This window comes from Felis catus, chromosome A2 (genome assembly GCF_018350175.1).
Source record: "Felis catus isolate Fca126 chromosome A2, F.catus_Fca126_mat1.0, whole genome shotgun sequence".
Lineage (NCBI taxonomy): Eukaryota > Metazoa > Chordata > Mammalia > Carnivora > Felidae > Felis > Felis catus.
The window spans coordinates 86,542,991-86,562,466 of NC_058369.1; the positions used below are offsets into that span (position 1 = coordinate 86,542,991).

Here is a 19,476-nt window from a genome sequence, read left to right on the forward strand (position 1 = left end):
ATGACTGCTGTCCATGTAATAATAAGAGGACACACCTGGGGCTACATCTACAGGGATGACTACCTATATAAACAGCAATACAGCAGCCATCTGGCAGCCAAGGAAGGACGCATCAGGAGACACTGACCCTGCCAGCACCTTGATCTTGGAGTTCCAGCCTACTGAATCATGAGAAAATACATGTGAGCTCCCCAGGGTGTGGTATTCAGTTACAGCAGCCCTGGGCAACTAAAAGACCAGGTTGTACCTTACTGCACCGGAGACACACGTGTGGCCCAGATGAAAAGCAGTCTCAAAAAGAGGTTTTCAGAGTTCTTGCCTAGTGGGAATATATAATCTATGAAATATCTCCAATTACCTGGAGCTCTGGTTAACAAGGGGATTACACCTGCTTCCCTGACTACTTCCCCCCCCCCTCCCAGGGATGCCCGTCCAGTGAAAGGAGCTGCTTTAACTTCTCCCTCCCAAGGAGTTTCAGAGACAGATCTGCTCTTCTGTGTTCAATACAAAATGATCTGACCACAAATCCCTCAGTTCCGTCTCTATGAATATACCCACTTCAAATGTGAAATTCTATCCACCGGTAAACAGTCATGAAATTTCTTGCCTCAATTCTATTAATTAAAATGACCCTCCCCCGTTCATGCTCTGTCTCTCTCTCAAAAATAAAGAAGCTTAAAAAAAAAAAAAAATTAAAAAAAAAAAAAAAAAAAAAGGGGCGCCTGGGTGGCGCAGTCGGTTGAGCCTCCGACTTCAGCCAGGTCACGATCTCGCGGTCCGGGAGTTCGAGCCCCGCGTCGGGCTCTGGGCTGATGGCTCGGAGCCCGGAGCCTGTTTCCGATTCTGTGTCTCCCTCTCTCTCTGCCCCTCCCCCGTTCATGCTCTGTCTCTCTCTCAAAAATAAAGAAGCTTAAAAAAAAAAAAATTAAAAAAAAAAATAAAAAAAATAAAATGAGACGTGGTAACATTCATTTTGTCCTATTTTATTTGCCTCAGAGTTCAACACTCTCTAGCTGTGAGTAGGAAGCTCTAATATGGTTCCTGGGAAGTGACACTTTTAAAAAAGCACATTGGTTCTCATGTTAATAAATAATACTTTGAAAATGTAACACACATAATTGTTAATACATTATTATATAACATATTACCAGTGACATTTTCCACCTACCTGGAACAAAATAACACTAAAGTTTGTATGGAACCACAAAAGACCCCAAATAGCCAGAGCAATCTTGAGCAAGAACTTGAGCCAGAGCAATCTTGAGCAAGAAAGCTAGGAATGCCACAATCCAAGATTTCAAGATGGACTAAACGCTGCAGTAATCACAACAGTATGGTACTGTCACAAAAACAGACACACAGATCAAAGGAACAAAACAGAGAACCCAAAAATAAACCCACACTTATATGGGCAATTAATCAACGACAATAGAGGCAAGAATATACAAGGGGAAAAGAGTCTTCAACAAATGGTGCTGGAAAAACTGAACAGCTGTGAGCAAAAGAATGAAACTGGACCACTTTCTTAACCATACACAAAAAGAAACTCAAAATGGATTAAAAACCTTAAAGTGAGATCTGAAATAACACAACTCCTAGAAAAAAATATAGGCAGTAATCTCTTTGATATTGGCTTTAGCAACATTTTTCTAGATAGATCTCCTCAGGCAAAGGAAAGCAAAAATAAACTATTGGAACTACATTAAAGTACAAAGCTTTTGCACAACAAAGGAAACCATCAACAAAACGAAAAAAACAACCTATTGAATGGGAGAATATATTTGCAAATGACATATCCAATAAGGGGTTAATATCCAAAATACAGAACTTGTGCAACTCAAAACTCCCCCCCCAAAAAAAAACCCCACAAAATACTAAATAACCCAATTAAATAATGGGGAGAGGACCTGAATATATTTTTCCAAAGACATAGAAATGGCCAATAGACACATGAAAAGTTGCTCAACACTAGTAATCATCAGGGAATGCATATCAAACCCACAAAAAGATATTGCCTTAGACCTGTCAAAATGGCTAGCATCAAAAAGACAAGAAATTCCAAGGGGTGGTTAGGATGGGGAGAAAAAGAAACCTTCACACACTATTGGTAGGAATTTGAATTGATGCAGCCACTGTGGAAAACAACATGGACGTTCCTCAAAAAAAAAAATAAATAAATAAAAATAGAAATACTATATGATCCAGTAATTCTACTACTAGGTAACCCAAAGAAAACAAGACACAATTCAAAAAGATACATGCACCCCTATGTTTACTGCAGTATTAAAATAGCCAAGACATGAATATAACCCAAAAGATAAATGCATAAAGAAAACGTGAGTTAACACACACACACACACACACACACACACACACACACAATGGAATATGACTCAGTCATAAAAAAAATAATGAAGTCTTGACATTTGTGACGACCTAGAAGGTATCATACTAAAGAAATGTCAAATGGGAAAGAACAAATACTGTATGATTTCACTTATATGTAGAATCTAAAAAACAAAACAAATGAAGAAGCAGACAAAAACCATTTATTTGTTCTTAAATACAAACAAACATGACGTGCCAAAAGGGAGGTGGTTGGGGGCAATGGGTAAAATAAAGTGGATTGAAAGGTACAAACTTCCAATTACAAAATAAATAGTTCACAGAGATTGAAAGTAGAGTATAGAGAATATAGGCAACAATATTGGAATAACATTGTGACAGATGGTGATTATACTTATCATGATGAGCACTGAGTAATGTACAGAACTGTTGAATCAATACGTTGTATACCTGAAACTAATATAACATTGTATCTTAATTTTACTTCAATTAAAAAAAGCATAATACATTATGGATGTGTCCAGTGTGAAAAATGAGTATTAAAATGGAGAAAATTGCCATCTAATTATACTATCAAGTTACTACTTATTAGAGTTACATTGATATCAGTGGATACAGGGGTTCATTTCATGTCACCTGTTTCAGCTCCTGTGAGTGAACGAGAATAACCGTAGTGTTTTTTTCCTTCATATTACTTCAATTACTTCACTCACGGGGAAAGCCTTAGACATTTGACTTTGGCATGAAAATACAGGAGAATTAGTAACAAGATAGGACAGCTCATAAGATGGTGCTAAAATATAGATCAGAAATATCTCAGCCTATCAATGATAAAACACTATGAAGTATTTAAAACCAGGGGAAGATAGAAATTGCAGAATTAGTTCAGCAAAAATGCAGTCATCTTATACTTACTGAAGCTACATTCACGAAATCGTCATCTGAGAGGGTTTCCAACATTTCGGAGACAGATGTGCGGATCAATTTAAGTGTCAACCCACTAACACTTCCACTCCTATAAAGAAATGGGTGTGTGCGTGTTAATGACCACATATTTAAGCAACACCAGACATCCCGAGGAAAGGAGACTTTTGCACTAACTCTAGGTCACCTATATAATATTTAAATTATTTTGCCTTTAAAAATTCGTACTAATGAAAGTCACCTTTTTGATAGAGTAGAAATAAATTATAAAAAAATTTTGTCTTTCTTTCCCGTCAGCATCAGAACATATATGTTTCTAACTACAATGCTAAAAATTGTACGTCCAGGGACAATTTTAGGAAACAAGGGATACTCATAGAACATTTACTTATTCAGGAAAAACATACTACCAGCTCTGTTATCCAAGTTAGAAGGGGTTTCATCTTTTATTTTTCTTGTCAGTACACTTTCTATGATTCTAGGTGATCTCATCTAATTGTAAGACTCATCTCTAGGCAACTAACTCTTACTTCTACATGTCTAGAGCCCTGGTTTTCCCCACTTTTAGACCTCCGGCTGTTTATTAAACAACTACAGATTCTATGTTCAAAAAGGCAAATTGCACCCAGACATACTTTTTTCCTATTAATGTTCTTGGTACCAACCAGGCTGCATTTCAGTCATCCAATTTCCTCCTCTCTTTCAACCCTCCTTTTTCATTCCACTTCACAGTTGCCATGGAAGTGGCTTCCTCTCCATCTTCTCTCCACTCAGCCTCAAGTGCTTCTTACCAGAAGCCCCTGAGCTCGGATAACAGCCACTCTATCCAGCTTAGTCTCTTCTCCTCCCCATGCAATTCTGGCAATATACCTCTACCTAATACTGTTAATAGCTCATAGTTAACTAGTAACTACTCAACAGTCATGTAGCCCTGCATTCAAAAACTTTCACAATCTTTCTTTTTTCCATCTGCTCAAAAGAGTTCCCCCAGATGTTCTCACCTAGGCCACGTTGCTCATGTCAATTGTTTTACTAGAAATTCCATTCTCTTTCCTCTCCTCTCCGATGCGTACCTTATGAAATCTTAGCCCTAAACATTCTAATTTTATCTCCACAATGAAGTCTTCCCTGACACTTTAAATCAAAGTGTTCTTTCCTATGGACTTCTAGTGCTGTGTCATACTTTGTATCTATTACTTTCTACAATTATTTTAGTTACTTGGGAATAGGGTTTAGTTTCACTAATACACTTGAAGTATCTTTGAGAGACACCTTCATCATATTTGTCTCTATATTATCACATTATATACAGGAGACCTTCCATACCTGTCTGTTGAAATAGTCTTTAAAAATGGTATTTCAACTTCATATGTATTTTTAATTTTGGGATATGCATGTAGGTTCTAAAGATTTTAATATGAAAAATTATTTCTGAAGATTATCATATATCCAATAAGATTAAAATATATTGAATTAGCATTTAGATTTATACTTAGGAAGAATATCAGGATTACCATATGATATAAACTGCATAATAATTTAATTAAAATACGTTCTGATTTAAATATATCATAAGAAATGAAATGAGAATTGACATGTTAGTTATATTTACTAAATTCATTTTACCTTCTCTTTCTCAGGATAGGTGATAGGGTTTTAACTTGTTTACTTCAGATCATTTTTTAAAATGGTTTTAAAATGTTGATACTAGCTTGTAATACGCATTTAGATGCCTACAAAACCTTGGATTCTTTTTTTTCCAGTGTGGCAAAGAACATAAGAAGATACAACTTTTACTCAAGGAAAAAAAGCATTTTATACCTCATGTTTTTAATTTCTTGGCATTGCCCTTAAAAACTAAATATTTGGGGCACCTAAGTGGCTCAGTTGGTTAAGCATCCAACTCTTGGTTTCCGCTCAGGCCACAATTTCACAGTTCATGGGTTCAAGCCCTGTGACAGGCTCCGTGCTGTCAGTGTGGATTCTCTTGGGGTACTCTCTCTCCCGCTTTCTCTGGTCCCCCCGCTCCACTTCCAAATAAATAAACTTAAAAACAATAAAAATTTTCAACGTTCCACAATTTTATCTTAAATCTTATTAGACGATTACACACACAAAGCCCTTAACTTGAAGCAGTGAAAAAAATAAGTCAAATGATCAATATAAACACTCCTGGAATTCTTTCCTGTATATCAGCATTCCCCTTGAAAAAGTCACAGTATTGGTGCTTAATACATTTAATATTTATCTATTTTGTGTCCCAATCCCTACAAGTTATTTGAATTATTAATGACTAAGTGTCAACTAAATGGTTCTAGTGTGTGTGTGTGTGTGTGTGTGTGTGTGTGTGTGTGTGTGTGTGTGTAGCAGGAACTGCTAAGTTTTAGCGACCACATACTTTAAAACTTTTTAAGATACAACACAAAAAATTGGAAGCAAATGAATAATTTTTCAAAAAGCTCAGGCTTGAGGACTATGCCATAATTTTCAATTCCAATATAGATGCTCCCTATTTTCAATAGGAGAATATTTATTTGTTACTGTCTTAATGTGGCTTCTTTGGATATAAAAGTCATCCTAATTGTTCTTCATCATTTTTTTGACCCAACCCATTTCTCAGTACCAACATGCTACTGTTATCTACAGATCCTCCCTATATTTTCAGTATATAAATATAAAATGGTTCACTACTCACACATCAACCAGAATAAGCATGTCTTTAGGTGATGCAGCTCCTTGGATGTACCTGAAACAAATACCATAGGAATATTTTCTTCTCTTGAAAAATATTAAATATTAATACGCTTTGATTTGATATTTACTGAGTTCTTAGTTGTGCTGGTTTCCAAGCAAGGCCCTACTTCCATTCTATCTGAGTAGACAATGTGCTTCCATTCACAATTCTACAATGTCGACTTTATAAAAGCTATATTTAACATAATAGAGATGTCAGAAGCATAATATTTAAAGTATGTTTTACAGACAGAACAAAAGATAAAGTGATGCATTCTAATATCAGAAAAAACAGAAATAAACTCTTGGATGTGAAAAAACATCTATCTATCTATGCCTCCTAAATTCCATTTTGTTGGCCATGAGTTTGAAAACTCACTCTAAGGAATAAGGTTACATCTTATTTTCAATGCAAAAAATAAACACAGAAATAGCTAAGTGTTCTAGGAATACAAAAGAAGCAACTATCAACAGAAAATAAATACAAAGTAATTCAAGACAGAGTAACATATAATACCATTACCAAGAATTTCAAGTGGTGGCTCTCAAATTTTACAGTGTCTAAGAATCACCTGGAGAGCTAGTTCAAAATGCTGAATCTCACAATGAACCTGAGCCCTACAAATTCACAAGGTCTGCATATTAAAGCAAGTCTAGGAGAGATCTATTCAAAGAGTTCAGTGACTGCAGAGGAATTAACTTAACTGCAAGCAGATGATGTCCAAAGATTATGCTGTCTGGCCCCAGAATGATGAGGAGGGAGAAGGGGACCTGACTTACCAAATAGGAACAGCTGAACCTGAACTCAACTTTTTAGTTACCTCTAAGGCCTCTATGCCCATGACTAAATGTAACTTCTCAGAAGCCTGCTGAAAAACCTGCCAATTCGTTTTCAGAGAACATCCAACATTCAAGACTATGTGTTCATGAAACAGTTTATAACATGTACTCCAGTCTGTTTCTCTGCAAGAAGGTAAAGGGAGCAGGTCTGCCAGGATATTCCAAAGAAAGGCAAATCTAATTCATGTCTAGCATTTTAAACAGTCCTGGCATGCTTCTCATGGGAAGATGAGAAAACAGGATATTGTCTGCCTTTTCAGGTTGGCACCTTGCTTCTAAGTCTCCCCACAAAACAACAGGTTCCTGAACCCACTCTATGTGAGGTCATAGTCTCGGCTTCCCTTCAACAACCCATAGATCCACAGCCACCACACCTGGAAAAATATTAACAGGAATATTATATGGATTAATGATAATATCTGGTACTATTACAAATGGTGGGCCTTCATGTAAATTGCTACTGGGATGTTTAACAGGACATTTTAAAAGTCTTAAATGAATTTCTTTGAATCAACCATTGTGCATCTTGGAATTTGTTTAAATGCTAGAAAGAAGTTAGCAATAATCTAAATAACCAATAATAGAGGATATTTAACATGTTAAGCATGTCTCTTGTGTGTAAGCACTTATAGGTATTGATATGAAAGAGTAGATTACGATGCAATTTATTGTATAAAATGTGAACTCACAAAAAAAGATATGTCCACACATTAAATGACACTTTTAAAAAATAGAAATAAAATGCACAAGTTTAATAGTTGTTTCCCAGGGAATGCAATTATGAGTTATTGGGTATTTTTTGAGATACACGTTAGGAGAATGAGTTGCTTTAGTGAGGAACAAAAGAGGCTTCCTTTTGTGAAAATGAAACCTAAGCTATGTGACCATAACTAGGGGCAGCTTTTACCTTGGGACCAGTTCTCATTAGTTCACTGCCAGAGGCAATCTACCTTCTACTCTATCTAGACACTTCGTTAGAGCTCTACTCCAAGTAAGCTGAGTGCTTTTCAATAGAAAATCCCCACCAGCTAAAAGAGATTTAGAGACGACACTGAATGTAAAACTTAAAACTAGTCCATTTGAAATCATTTAAACACTTTTCATTATTGTTGCTCATTTGAACTCATCTTCATTGAGCTTTCACTGTATTTACTTATTAGACGAGGAAAAAAAAATACACCAGAGCTCTGTAAAACAATTAGACAATATTCATTCATTTTAAAATGGAAAGATTCAACTTTTTCACATGCAACAAGTGTAACCTTCTTTTGTCTAGGTCATCTTTCCATGACTACCTAAAAATCCTTACCATGGTCTTCTGCGTACATCATAAAGATCAATCTTGTTTGGAGTTCTACTGTTATCAACCCATGGAGAAGCTAAAAGAGAGAAATTAAATTAAAAACAGAAAAATTAAATCAAAATATTAGCTATCATCTCAAAGATATTTTGAAAAGTCGCAAAACACCTTTCACACTGTCCACTCTTAAATGTTATGAGCAATGTTAAAATGAGAGATACAATCCTTATGCCCTTAATCTTTTTTAAAATGGAAAACAACACAGCAATATTAAAGTTAACATGTCAATTTTCCTTTTTCACATTATTTCACAAATAACTTGTAGACAAAGGGATTTCCTGGATGTAACTTACATGTTTACCATGTGTCCAGAGGTTATACGTTTTATTTCTCCTCTACTAACACAAAAATTTACCTTAAAAGAAAAATTATTTGCCACAGATGGAACTGTACTTCCAATTATTTGATCTTTATATTTTCATTCAATGCTATACTATCTTGATCTATAAAAGATAGTTGTTTTTCCTGGATTGTTATTTATATAATAGCATAATTTTTTAAATATATTTTTTGATGTTTATTTTATTTTTGAGAGAGAGAGAGAGAGAGAGAGAGAGAGAGAGAGAGAGCGCGCGAACATGAGCGGGACAGAGACAGATAGGGGGAGACACAAAATCTGAAGGTTCCAGGCTCTAAGCTGTCAGCACAAAGCCCAACACGGAGTTCGAACTCACAAGATCATGACCTGGATTGAAGTCGGACACTTAACCAACTGAGCCACCCAGGCACCCCAAGAGCATAAATTTTTAACCTTATTACTCACAGATTTGATAATGGCCAGAATGTTTGAGATTATAATTAAAAGGTTAAATGAGAATTAAAATAAATCCATGAAAAACTATTTTCCTTAAATTTATTTGATTGATTCAGGTAAAATTCAAGAATCTTCTGCTAGTTTCGGAGACTTTACCATTTTGCAGCTGTCAGAAGAAAAAGAAACATTGTCTAACTGCATTGATTTTTTACCTATAATTAATTTACACTTACTCTAAGTCTGTACTTTAATTAAACTTAAATGCTTTACACACACACACACAACTTAGACCTAATGGAGAATAATAAACGCTAATAAATCAGATGACAATTTTATGCTGAAGAGGTCCTCTCCTTGAACACATGACTCTTATGAAAATTTCTATTGTACATGACTTATGCCCTCGAATCTATTTTGCCCTCATCTTTATTTAAAACTATGGAAATTATGACAAACTTGACTGTGAATCAGGTTTATTAGCCAAACAAGATAATATGGCCAATCAGGATATGTCAAAAAAAAAACAAAACAAAACAAGACAAACAAAAAAACAAAAAAACATACTTCTGAGTCTCTCCTTGACTAAGAAATTTCTTTCTCCTGGGCGACTACATTAGAAAATGACTTCTATCAATCAGTTTGAATATAGCACTACTCTAACAACCATTTACAATGTAGTCAATGCAACTGAAATGATAAGTTTACTCTCATTCCTGCAATCTGCACTTGCAAAAACTTAAAGCCACTGGGATCACATTTCACTTTGTTTTTCTTTTTGTGGTAGCACTGGAATAAAGCAATAAGCATGCTGGGAGACATGCCAGTTCATTTTCAAGTATTCCTCTATAATATGTGACTCCCCAAGCTGAGGGTCATCGTGGTAACTACAAATTTAAATGAATGATATCCTTTCAGTACAATGCTGTGCTGGTTATACATTTATTGCCTCTCAGATTTAAATTCACCCATTTATCTTACTCTATAAAACCGGATCTGGGCTCTTTAAATATTTTTCTTTTATCAATGAACTCAATTTTAAGCTTTGTCAGCAGAAGATGAAAGAGAGACACTCAATGAGAAATGGGATTTTGCTTCCTGCTGTTGATTTGTTTCCTCAAAGGCTCTTGGGACCTATGAAGCTCTCCTGATTTCTGGCTCCTGCATGTTCTCCAGCAAACAAGTGGCCAGCAGCACCCCCTGACGATTTCTGTAGTGGAGTGCCTTCGATGACACATTTAGAACCATACAGGGTGAATTATCAGCAAACCGTTCCGGCGTGACACTGTAGCAACTTTTCGTTCATTTGGTGGGCGGTGACTATGTCTTCTATAAGAAGATCTGGATCTCGGTCCAGAGGCACCTGAGACTGAGGTTGCTTCCTTGGGCTCTCTATCTCAAATCTAGGGGTAGCTGTTCTTACATATTACATTAAGTAATACTATACCTGGTATTCCTGTATTATTCAGAGTAATCTCTACTTGTAGCTAATCCCCTATGACTCCAATCCCTGTTATAAGTAACAATTCTTAAAAAAATAAATAACTTAAAAAAAAAAAAAAAAACAACTAACTTTCCCTTTCAAAATACTGTTTTCTCTCTCCTGATTGGATTCTGCCTGTTACAAATGATTGGGTGAGAAAACAGAAGGGAGAAAAGGCCACAACAACCACCATGAGTTGGAAGTGGTTAAATAATGAATTTGATAAGTGACTTAATGAAACGGTATTTGAAAGTCAGGTATAACTTCGACTTCTGAATTCTTTGCCAATGACATCTAGAATTTCTGCTTTCACTGTAACTGCTAATTGAAATTAACTGTGATATGTAGTACAATGCTCCATAAAATTGAGATTTTTCTTTAAAGACAGATAAAAGGTTTGCAATTTACAGTATGAGCCAGCCCATTATATTTTAATATGGTCTATATTTAAAAATATTAATAGTATTCTCTTACAAGTCTTCTGAGATATTTACTATTAGGAAATAACCCTTTATTATACCAAATTAGGATATTTATATTATGGTAAAATTAAGCATCGTGCTTTGTTCTGTGATATTACTAATTAATTCGTTGTAAAATCCATTGTGGCATTTAAGTGGTACATTATTTATAGAGGCTTAGAATTATGGAAGGTCAAATAGTAAAAAGGATAATAACCATATACTGAAATTCCCGGAAATAATCAGTTTCTTAATGATGCATAATGAAAGCCACCTGTTTTGAGAGGAAATTGGAGCTTCTAAAGTCCCTGTAAAAAGCAGAATGGTATTCATTTTAGATGTCTCTCTTGCTTTCCACTAAAATTTTGGGAAGACAGGAGGAAGGAGTCGAGTCCAAAAAGGGGACATTTTCCTGAATGTCATCATTAATGGTGTTAATAGCCACTCATGAGAATGTTTTCTCCAATCAAAAATGAACTAGGGGATGTCTTTGACAAATCTACTAGACTACAATTCCATTTCACATGATATTTAGAGTGTGCTATGCTGGTTACTGAATCACTGATGTTAAAAGGTATTTAAGTGTACAATTACTCAGAATACTGAAATAAGTCTTAGAGAAATATTCCTGAGAAAGTAGAGCCAGTTTCTAGTTAATATACTCCAAAAATAATATGAGAGTGTGGTTTTTCATTTCAGCTGCTAGGAAATAATATAGCCCATAGTGATGAATTGAGGGCTAATTCTCTTGGTAGATACACCATTTCAAATGATAGCTAATTGGATTTCCAATTAACAAGTTCAAATGCATTTTTCCAATTCTAACAGATGTCACATCTTCGATCACATGAAATGAAAAAAGTAAACTTCACATACTCAAAAATACCTTTAAACCCACCCTGGTCCTACTGGCCAGATCTAGTTGGTATTATGTGGATCATTATTTTAAGCTTGCCTTAATCACCTTTTATGGATTACTCGCAATGGTTCTAACTTGTAAACTATGATAACAAATTTGGACTGTTTTTAAGCCAGAATTAATTCAGCAAGAGGGAGCTGTGTAGCTTGCAAAATTTCCAAGAATCTGAATGTTGCTGCCCAAATACTACTGTCTTAGAAGGAATCTCCACATTCCCTAATTCATATCATGGCTCTCACTTCAAAATCCAGGATGAGTCTCATTAGCAGAGTGAGGGTTACTGACCCACACAGAGATGCCAGAGAATCTAGAAAGGCAAATAGCTGGCCTTTCCAGATTCTGAGTTATGAGACGCGCTCTGCTCTCCAGTAAAACTTATAATCTAGGAAATACCCAAAACATGGAAAAAGGATTCTCTCTCAGTTACGGTAACACAAAATAACTTAATGAACATTTCAAATCTTCTGCTTATCGGCACAGTTTATTTCCACTCACATAACAGTCTAAGTAAAATATTACTAGCCTCAGAGGCAGAGATTCCACTTCAAGATGGTATTCAATGACCTATAGCTGGGGATGCTTTTGCCTTCTTGAGCACTTGGTTTCCAAGTCACTTAGGAAGTGTGGAGAAGGCATGCTCAAGTCACAATCTCAGGCTGTGACTTTCACTCATGTACTTCTAGTGCCGCATAGATACAGAGGAGGTCTGACAAGTAGACTCTCTGGGTAGGCACCCATTTCCAAAAGCAAAATTTCACAATGCAACGCAGGTACCTAACTCTTGTAGGTGGCTAGCGGCCTTGGCCTTTGGTACAGATGGACGACTAAATCAGGAGTAACATCCACTACTGTAACATCAAATTTTCTGCTTTCAGCAATGTTTCAAGTAAGCCACCTTTAAAATGAGACACAGGAGGAAGGGCTAAATTCAGAACCCCATAAATACATAAAAGATGTTGGACTTAAGAACAATTTCCAGACTAAACCTTAGAACTGGGATTGCTTGTACAAGAAACTCACCGGAATAAAGTGAGTAGAAAACAATTCCATGTTGTTTTTGAGGTTGTTTTTGTTACCAAGGAAATCACAAGCCCAGTCTGCACAAATGTGGTCACTGTTGTGAAGCTGAAAAGTGATTATGGGGCTCTAAACCTGCTGCGTAAACAAGATAGGAAAGCTGTTTAGCCCCAGGCACATCTTTATTCAGATGTGGCAGAGACGGTTATAGACAGAAGGGTTCCTCCCACAGAATACTACCAGGAGCAAGCAGCTGAGTTAACCAAACATTTCTCTTATTCCAAGAGTAAGCAATCTTTGTTTCTTACTTGAGGAATTGTAATACATACATACCACAGAGCTGTGAGTGCTCTGTATTTTCTATCTTTCTTCAAATGCCAATTTTTATTCTGGTCATCCAGGAGACAGTATCATTACATTTAAGAAACGTGGGTAATAATGGCAATAGGGCAGAGAAAGTAACTGGTATTCTGCTGTATGACAGTTAAATTAGGAAAAGTCACATCCACGTGATGGAGAGAACTGCACATTATCAGAGATCGTGGATTTTTATCTGGATTTACTAACTTGTTGGGTGGGACTGGATTATGTTCTACACAAAGATGGTGAGTGCGTGCTATGTGTGGGAAAAAAATGTGTGCACAGATACTCGGATTACCCGAGGAACAGCCTGTGACAGGACGTTACGACACTTTTTTTTTTCTCCATCCTCCTAGTAACAGTACCCCCTAAGTTTTAGGTGATTACCTACTAGAGACTGTATTTCTCAGTCTCTATTGCCACAATGGGGCCACGTGATGAAATTCAACAGCATGTGAGCAGTGATTGATGTACAACGTTTTGGTCACGCTGTTTGTCTTCCACTAAATTTTCCCTTTTTCATCTGAACCGTGACTATGGTCCTGTTGGTCCAGTTTGGGTCATACAGATGAGGACAATAACTGAAGGAATGGCACACAGATGGAACCACAGTTGCTGAAGACCTCACGGACCCCTAGGGTTGATTAGGGTAACTTAACCAACTAATCTACCTATCGGGTAAGAGTTTTACCTGAGAGAAATATGTATAGTCTCTGTCATGTTAGCCATTGTTTACATAACTGAATCAATCATGTGACCGGTTAGAACTTTTCCTGGTTACACAGACCTGAGTCAAGTTTTTGTTTTATTTTTAAGAGTATTTATTGATTTATTTATTTAGAGAGATAGGGAGAGAGAGAGAGGTATTGATTGATTCCCAAGCATCCTCCGTGCTGACAGTGCAGACGGTGAACTGAATGAGCCACCCAGGTGCCCCAGACCTGAGTCAAGTTTTAAAGCCCGGAGAACACATGGGAAGTAAAAGCTTCGTAGAGTGCTTGAAACTTGCACTGTTTTTTCTTATATTCCTCTATCTTCTTAGGAGAGCATCATTTTGCCTTTGGGGACACTGCTGATAGCTTTATAATATTTATATTACTAGAATCCAGTTAATTTTGGTTTTATCATTCATCTATTAATGCTGTATTTTGGGGTATGCATGTTTTTGAAAAGTGACTGGTCCCCAGTCAGTGGTCATGCCCAGATGAAGTTTTCAAATGCCGAATGACTGAAGCTTTATGGCAAAGAGCCACCAAGGAGAAGGACAGGCAGAAAGTAAGACTAGAAAGTAATCACTCCAACTGAGTTAACACTCAGAGGAAGAATTCATCCTCTTCTCTTCTCTTTAAAATAGCCTTGGCTGATTGGAAACAGCCTAATGCAGAACTTCACAAATGAGTTTTGGAGCTAGTCTACCTAGATTTTTCACTGGCTAAAGTACTTAACCTGTTGTCAATAAAATGAGAATAATAATTCCTATTTCCCACTTCCAAGGGTTAGAGTTAAGATTCAAGGATACACACACACCAACACTTAGAATTGAGTTGGCATGTAATAAGCAATCCATTGTGGATATCAGAAAAACAGTATCACTGAGTCCCTGGATGTGCTTATTATAGAGGGATTTTTAAAATAGATTATTATAGCGGTGCCTGGGTGGCTCAATTGGTTGTGTCTGTCTTGTGATTTCAGTACAGATCATGATCTCAAGGGTCATGGGATTGAGCTCAGCGTGGAGCCTACCTGAGATTCTCTCTCTCTCTCTCTCTCTCTCTCTCTCTCTCTGCACCTCTCCCTGCTCTCACTCTCTAATAAAAAAAAAAAAAAAAAGAATGGACAATCTCTTTTAAAAAATAAAATAGGGGCGCCTGGGTGGCGCAGTCGGTTAAGCATCCGACTTCAGCCAGGTCACGATCTCGCGGTCTGTGAGTTCGAGCCCTGCGTCAGGCTCTGGGCTGATGGCTCAGAGCCTGGAGCCTGTTTCCGATTCTGTGTCTCCCTCTCTCTCTGCCCCTCCCCCGTTTATGCTCTGTCTCTCTCTGTCCCAAAAAATAAATAAACGTTGAAAAAAAAATTAAAAAAATAAAATAAAATAAAATAAAATAAAATAAAATAAAATAAAATAAAATAAAATAGATTATTTTAAGATGTGCTTAGATTTTAACTGCTTACAAACACATTCCTAGTACTAACCCTAGGACTACAGCTCGAAATGTCATACCATTTCCCCATCCTACTCCCTCCCCAATGATGCAGGCTGCTGTCAATAAAATTTCCTGGGAATCTAAAAACTGACTACCTGAGGTCACCCCAGAAACTCTTTACAGAACACTGGCTTAGGTTAAGAGAGTAGGGTGAGAAAGGTGTACAGGCAGGGGCCTGGATAATTGCAACACTATGCTTCTTGGCACTTTCCATCTGTCTTTTGCCTATGTTTCATTTTATTTAGAAACTAAAGTCTCTTAAGTTCTGTTCTGACACTTGTTTTTCAGTCCTAGTACCTGTCCTCTCAACCTGTTTATCCAGCTTAATTTCACAAATACTATTCATGATACACAAGGCTCTGTGTTAGATGATGTGGGGAGTATACACCTACCCACACAGCCATCTCTATTACTGGCACCACAATACCTTTTAAAACATATGCAAAATAAATTCCGAAGTAAGATAAAATTTAATGGCTTTAATAATATAGACAAAAACCAAGTTCTCTGAGAGAACAAAGTAAAGAAAGATGGCTTTTGGGAAAACCTTCATGTGAAAGGTGGTGCTTATATTGTTTTAAATGATTGATAAGACGCACATGACCAGAGATGAAGTTCTAACATCAAAGCCCAAAGAGAATGAAGAGGTAGACTGTAGAAACTAAAATAAAAATTAAACACACAAAAGGAGAAAAAAGGGCAACCTAACAGTGCATGATCAAGACTCAACGGCGTAGTAAGTAAAACTGGAGACGGAGATTGGGTTAGCGTCTTTGAATGATCCAGATAACTTGTTGAAAAATTTATCAGCTCTCTTTTTGCAATGCATTTTAATTTAACATGTTTATAACTTTCTCTCTCACCTGTTAGGTCCTCCAGAGCAAAATCCACTGTTGTTAGTATGTGAATTCTTAGGATACCTTGTTTCTTCAGAAACAGGACTCTTGCTTGTTCTCACCACGTTTTCCCCTTCCAACCCATACTTGACTGTATTGACTCATTAATGAAACAGTTTAGGATTTTAATTTAGTTTCTGAGCAATGAGACTTGACGTTCAGATGGTATCACTATTTTGGCTTCAGTGTGCCTTTGATGTCACCACGGTAATATGCCCAGGACATTTCTCTCACTTAGAGACAGCCAGCAGTAGCTCACATACAGATACAATGTATTATAGCCAAGGATAAGTCACTGTAGTTTTAAAAATAAAAGCACTTATTACAAAGTGATTTTTCTGGTAATTCTACAGATGCCAGGTAACCTACATAAAACATTTTCATTTAACATAAAGGACTATTTGTCAGCAGGAGCAGCAGAGAGCATGGACAAATCAAGAGGTGGAAGTGGAATATTCAAGAAAGTAAATGGTACACAAAGACTTAATCATTTAGCTGTCCCAACAGTAGTTATTAGCTATAGCTCAGCAATTCGCTCGAAAACCTAAGTTCTATCGAGAAAAACATCAGGATTTACTGGAAAATGATTTCAGATATGTACTACATACAGAAAAATGTGAACTTGGATGGAGAAAAAGTTTCCCATTTTGTAAGCTTAGCAAATCCAATTGGGTAATATTGATGTATTTATAAAATAAAAAAATAAATCACGATTCTACAAGAACAAGTTGCCTGTTTATGTAAATCAATAAATCTTAATGTTGGTGATGTATTTTAAGTTTTTTTTTTTTTTTTGGTACATCTAAGAGAAGTGCTTAAAAAAGTATGTGAATTTTTGACAAATATATTAATTTTTCTCAATAAAATAGAGTGAACATAAAATGAATTACGTAGCAAAGATGTTTCTATGTGTATGAAAATGGAAGGCATAAGGTATAGAAATTTAAAAGAAAAAGGAACAGAATGAGAGAGATCTTTTAGAAGTTAAAAAGAACTGAAGCTTTTTAGCAATACTTATTCACACATTTCATATGTAGTGTTGTCCACATCCAATCAGTCTCCGTTTTCATATTAGCATCCTATTTAACCACTCTTTCCTGTCAACAATAAAACAAATCACTTAATGAATTTAAGCATGACTGGATCCATAGGTGATTACAAAGCGAAAAAGTATTACAACCCGTATCTGTGAAAAATAAGACAGTTTTAGTTACGACATGAGGTTGTACAAAAGGCAACAAAAATAAGGCTACTGAATCGTCTCTATAAATGAGGGTCATTTGAGAATTTCAAAATAGTATTTTTTTTAAGTTTATTTTTATTCATTTTGAGAGAGAGCAGGGAGCATGAGCAGGGGAGGAGCAGAGAGAGAGAGAGAGAGAGAGAGAGAGAGAGAGAGAGAGAGAGAATCCAAAGCAGGCTCTGAGCTGTTAGCTGTCAGCAAGGACACAGGCCTCGATCTCATGAAACTGAGATCATGACCTGAGCTGAAATCAAGAGTTGGACCCTTAAAAGACTAAGCCACCTAGGTGCCCCAAGAATTTCACAATATTAGTGTGTGTGTGTGAGCATCTGTATTTTACTGATCTAAATCAAACTTAGCACTGTACTCCCCAAATAAAAATACTTGTGGTATTTTATTTCAGCACCCTGTGCCAACGTTCTCACCTCCACTCAAACTAAAAATTATAGTCAACTTACACCTTATGTTCACCACTAAACTCATTTATTCTTTTTTATTGACATATAATTCAGAGACAACAATGTGGTAATTTGATACACTTGTATGATGGTGTTATGCTAAGTGAAAAAATTCATACAAAGAAAGACAAATGCTATATGATCTCATTTATATGTGAAGAAGCCAAGCTCACAGAGAGAATTGCCAGAGGCTTGGGAGGGGGGAGTGGCAGGAAAAATGGGGAGATGTTGGTCAAAGGGTCAAATTTCCAATAAGAAGATGAAGAAATTCTGGGGATCTAATGTACAGAATGGTGATTATAGATAATAATATTATATACTTGGAAGTCACTAAGAAACTGCATCTTCAATGTTCTCACCACAAAAAACTAAGTGTTTCTCCTTCCAATCAGAATAAACACTGCTTTACCTATGGTATTCCACTGCTCACAATGTCTCTGCTATTTTCCCACACATTAAATCCCAGACAAACTATTCTGACATTCAGGGCCACATAATTTGCCATTAATAAACCTTTTGATTTAATATCATTCTTCTTCTGTGACAAACTATTAGATTAACTAGGCTTGCTAGCCTCTGACAACACTTGTTCATTTCCTTGTTTTTCACTTTGTGTCTTTTTTCCTTCTAATTAGCCTTTGCCTTGTCTTCTTCAACTTGATTTTTCAGTCCGTAGTTCATAAACCAAACCTAGTCCATAACTCTAGTCAATAATTACCTTGTCTTTTTCCGAACTCCTACAGGCAATCTATTGTTACAGCTGCTCTAATTTATTTGGCATTTAATCATTTAATGATTTGTATTGTAATCGAAATTTCAAGATGTATAAATTTTGACTTCCTAGTTGAATTAAAACTTCCTACAGATCAGAAACGACTCAGTCTTTTAAAACACACGTTTGCAAAAAGTAACCGCATCAGAAATGTTTTTGTCTCCAGTACCCTTTCCTTTCTTACCTTGTACAGCTTCTGCTTTTTAGCTGCCTACATGACCATCTTGAAGGTAAGCGTATCCATGAGACCACTGAATTCTGGCCAACGTCCCACAAGGGGAAAGGTTCTATGTAAAGTCCAGCAAGTACAACTAAAAAGAGGGAGGGGGCACCTGGGTGGCTCAGTCAGTTAAGTGTCCAGCTCTTGATTTTGTCTCAGGTCATGATCACACAGTATGTGAGTTTGAGCCCTGCATGGGACCTCTGTGCTGACAGTGTGGAGCCTGCTTGGGGGATTCTCTGTCTCTCTCTCTAAAAAAAAAAAAAAAAAAAAGGAAAGAAAGAAAGAAAGAAAGAAAGAAAGAAAGAAAGAAAAAAAGAAAGAAAGAAAGAAAAAGGAAGAAAGAAAACATTAAACATTGTCCCTTAAAAAAGAGCACAATTAACACTGGTGGGCCTGAGGCTGAGGCCGTCTTCCGATGACAGAGAATTAAAACAGGAATGTGGACCCTTATTTGTGAAGCTTCCCTATCAGCCCCCATCTATACAA

General features: G+C 36.5%; 1 protein-coding gene and 1 long non-coding RNA gene across 12 annotated transcripts in view; one reads left to right on the forward strand and one right to left on the reverse strand.

Moving 5' to 3' along the window:
• The window catches only part of CACNA2D1 (calcium voltage-gated channel auxiliary subunit alpha2delta 1), a 496,078-nt gene that overhangs the window by 113,357 nt on the left and 363,245 nt on the right, over positions 1 to 19,476 (reverse strand). For all 11 annotated transcript variants that reach the window (XM_019825390.3, XM_045052315.1, XM_011280348.4 and 8 more), the window contains 3 exons: positions 8,153 to 8,222; positions 5,966 to 6,016; positions 3,262 to 3,361 (listed from right to left, as the gene is read on the reverse strand). In XM_019825390.3, the coding sequence (XP_019680949.1) occupies positions 3,262 to 3,361; positions 5,966 to 6,016; positions 8,153 to 8,222 (221 nt within the window). The remainder of the gene's footprint in view (positions 1 to 3,261; positions 3,362 to 5,965; positions 6,017 to 8,152; positions 8,223 to 19,476) is intronic.
• LOC109497445 lies at positions 51 to 642 on the forward strand. The gene is made up of 2 exons (XR_006594169.1): positions 51 to 302; positions 423 to 642. It is a non-coding gene; the product is annotated as an uncharacterized LOC109497445 (long non-coding RNA).